The 2,319-nt window shown below is 52.9% G+C and overlaps 1 protein-coding gene across 1 annotated transcript in view; it reads left to right on the plus strand.

The window, feature by feature from the left end:
* The window catches only part of Rapsn (receptor associated protein of the synapse), an 11,194-nt gene continuing 8,875 nt past the window's right edge, over nt 1-2,319 (plus strand). Inside the window, exons 1-2 of the mRNA XM_021192753.2 lie at nt 1-269; nt 862-1,200. Coding sequence (XP_021048412.1) covers nt 78-269; nt 862-1,200 — 531 coding nt within the window. The 5' untranslated portion in view covers nt 1-77. The remainder of the gene's footprint in view (nt 270-861; nt 1,201-2,319) is intronic.

Below are 2,319 nucleotides of genomic sequence, written 5' to 3' on the forward strand. Positions count from 1 at the left end.
ACCGTGGGTCCAACACCATGAGGGTCTAAAGATACCTAGCCAGCCGCGGTCTTTCCGAGTGGCCAGGCTGTGGGAAGATGGGGCAGGACCAGACAAAGCAACAGATTGAAAAGGGACTGCAGCTGTACCAGTCCAACCAGACAGAGAAGGCACTGCAGGTGTGGATGAAGGTGCTGGAGAAGGGCTCTGACCTCGTGGGCCGCTTCCGGGTGCTGGGCTGCTTGGTAACAGCTCACTCAGAGATGGGTCGCTACAAAGAGATGCTGAAGGTACACATGACCCTTCCAGGGTGCTATGGGAGGGCCCAGGCGCTGTGAAAAGATTGGGAACAGGACTGGGTGGCTTCCAATTCCCAGACGCCCTTGTATCTTCCTGAGTGAAAACCCCCTGTGTTTCACAGGCTAGTGTCTGAAGTTTTTTGAATATGCATGGAAGATCCTGAGTCTTAGTTGGCTGGGTATCTTCAGAGTCAGGCCTGTGGCCTTCGACCTGGGTGTCAAAGCCTCATGATCACAGGCATCAGGAGCCAGAGTCCAGAGATCTCAAGCCCAAACCTCCCAGTCTAGGTTTTAGTCGGCTGCTTGCTGCCTGGAGGAACAGGCTCCAAGTTTGAGGGTCAGGCTGGTCAGCGGTAGACTCCAGATCTGAGACTGGGAGTCAAAGTATAGTGTCTACCCTGAGCTTTGGTTAAAGCTTCTCCGCTGTGACTGGAGCCTGAGAGGATGGATCTGAGGTGGTGGAAAACTCTTTTGAGTCTGAGCTTTGGGGTCTGCCATTCTCTCTGGCTGTGAAGTAGGGCTGGCTGTAGCCGCTAGGGGGCGCACCTTGCTGAGTGTTGTCTACCTGTTCCCCCGGGGTCAGTTTGCTGTGGCCCAGATTGATACTGCTCGGGGGCTGGAGGATGCTGACTTTCTGCTCGAAAGCTACCTGAACCTGGCGCGCAGCAATGAGAAGCTATGTGAGTTCCACAAAACCATCTCCTACTGCAAGACCTGCCTTGGCCTGCCTGGCACCAGGGCTGGTGCCCAGCTTGGGGGTCAGGTCAGCCTGAGCATGGGCAATGCTTTCCTGGGCCTCAGCCTCTTCCAGAAGGCCCTGGAGAGCTTTGAGAAGGCCCTGCGCTATGCCCACAACAACGATGACACCATGCTGGAGTGCCGTGTCTGCTGCAGCCTGGGCAGTTTCTACGCCCAGGTCAAGGTGGGCCTGGTCCCTTGGTGGTGGTGGGGGGGGGGAGAAAATGGGGGATTTGAGGCTCCCTGAGAACCTCTTGTGTGTGGTGTGTGTGGGTATGTGTGTGTAGGCGGGGGGCGGGGGGTGGGGTGTTCATACAGTTTATTTATGATAAATATTCTCTGATTTTCTCTGGCCTAAAGTTCTTTTGAGACAATGCCATCAACCTTAGCCAATCAGAGAACAGAATTATCTGACCCACCCACCCATCCTGTAAATGGCCCCCCAGGTGGCATTTTTTTTTTTTTTTTTGAGACAGGGTTTCTCTCTCAGGGTTCTTGGCTGTCCTGGAACTCACTCTGTAGACCAGGCTGGCCTCGAACTCAGAAATCCGCCTGCCTCTGCCTCCCAAGTGCTGGGATTAAAGGCGTGAGCCACCACGGCGTGGCATGGGTTATAAACTGGCCATTGAACCTGCCTCATTCGCCTGGATGTGATATATGGTTCTTGGCACTAGTGATGAGGTTGGTCAGGAGCACTTCTGCAGCACGTATGGGTCCACAAACTGGCATCCATGAACTCACTGGTGGGATTTATAGAGGCTGGACCTGCTTCCTCCAGGTCCAGCACAAGAAAGCCCTGAGGGCCTCTTAGGAACCACATACTTCTCTGGGCACTGCCCTCAGCCCTCCATTTAGAAATGGGTTCAGTGAATGAGAAACTCTGGGTAAGGCAGAGCGGTGAATCACACCTCTATCTCTCAGGTGAACTGGAAGACAGGGAAGCCCTTGTGTAAGAATAAGCTGTTTTTCTGTCTAGTCTTGGGCAAGTACCTACTTCTCCGGACTTTAAGATATCTGTGTATAAACGAGGAAGAACAGGACTCACAGCAGTGATGTAAAGATTCATTAGTCTAATATTTATTGGCCAGGGTGGGGATTGGAGAGATGGGTCAGTGGTTAAGAGCGCTTGCTGCTCTTGCAGAGGACCCAAGTTTGGTTTCTAGCACTGACATGGTGGCTCACAACTGCCTGTAACTACAATTTCCATGGATCCCATGCCTCACCTGACGTCTTCAGACTGCCGCATGCACATGGTACACATACATGCACCCAGGCCACATGCCATAAGCTTTTTTTTTTTTTT

The sequence above is a fragment of the Mus pahari genome, chromosome 3, assembly GCF_900095145.1.
Source record: "Mus pahari chromosome 3, PAHARI_EIJ_v1.1, whole genome shotgun sequence".
Taxonomy (NCBI): Eukaryota; Metazoa; Chordata; class Mammalia; order Rodentia; family Muridae; genus Mus; species Mus pahari.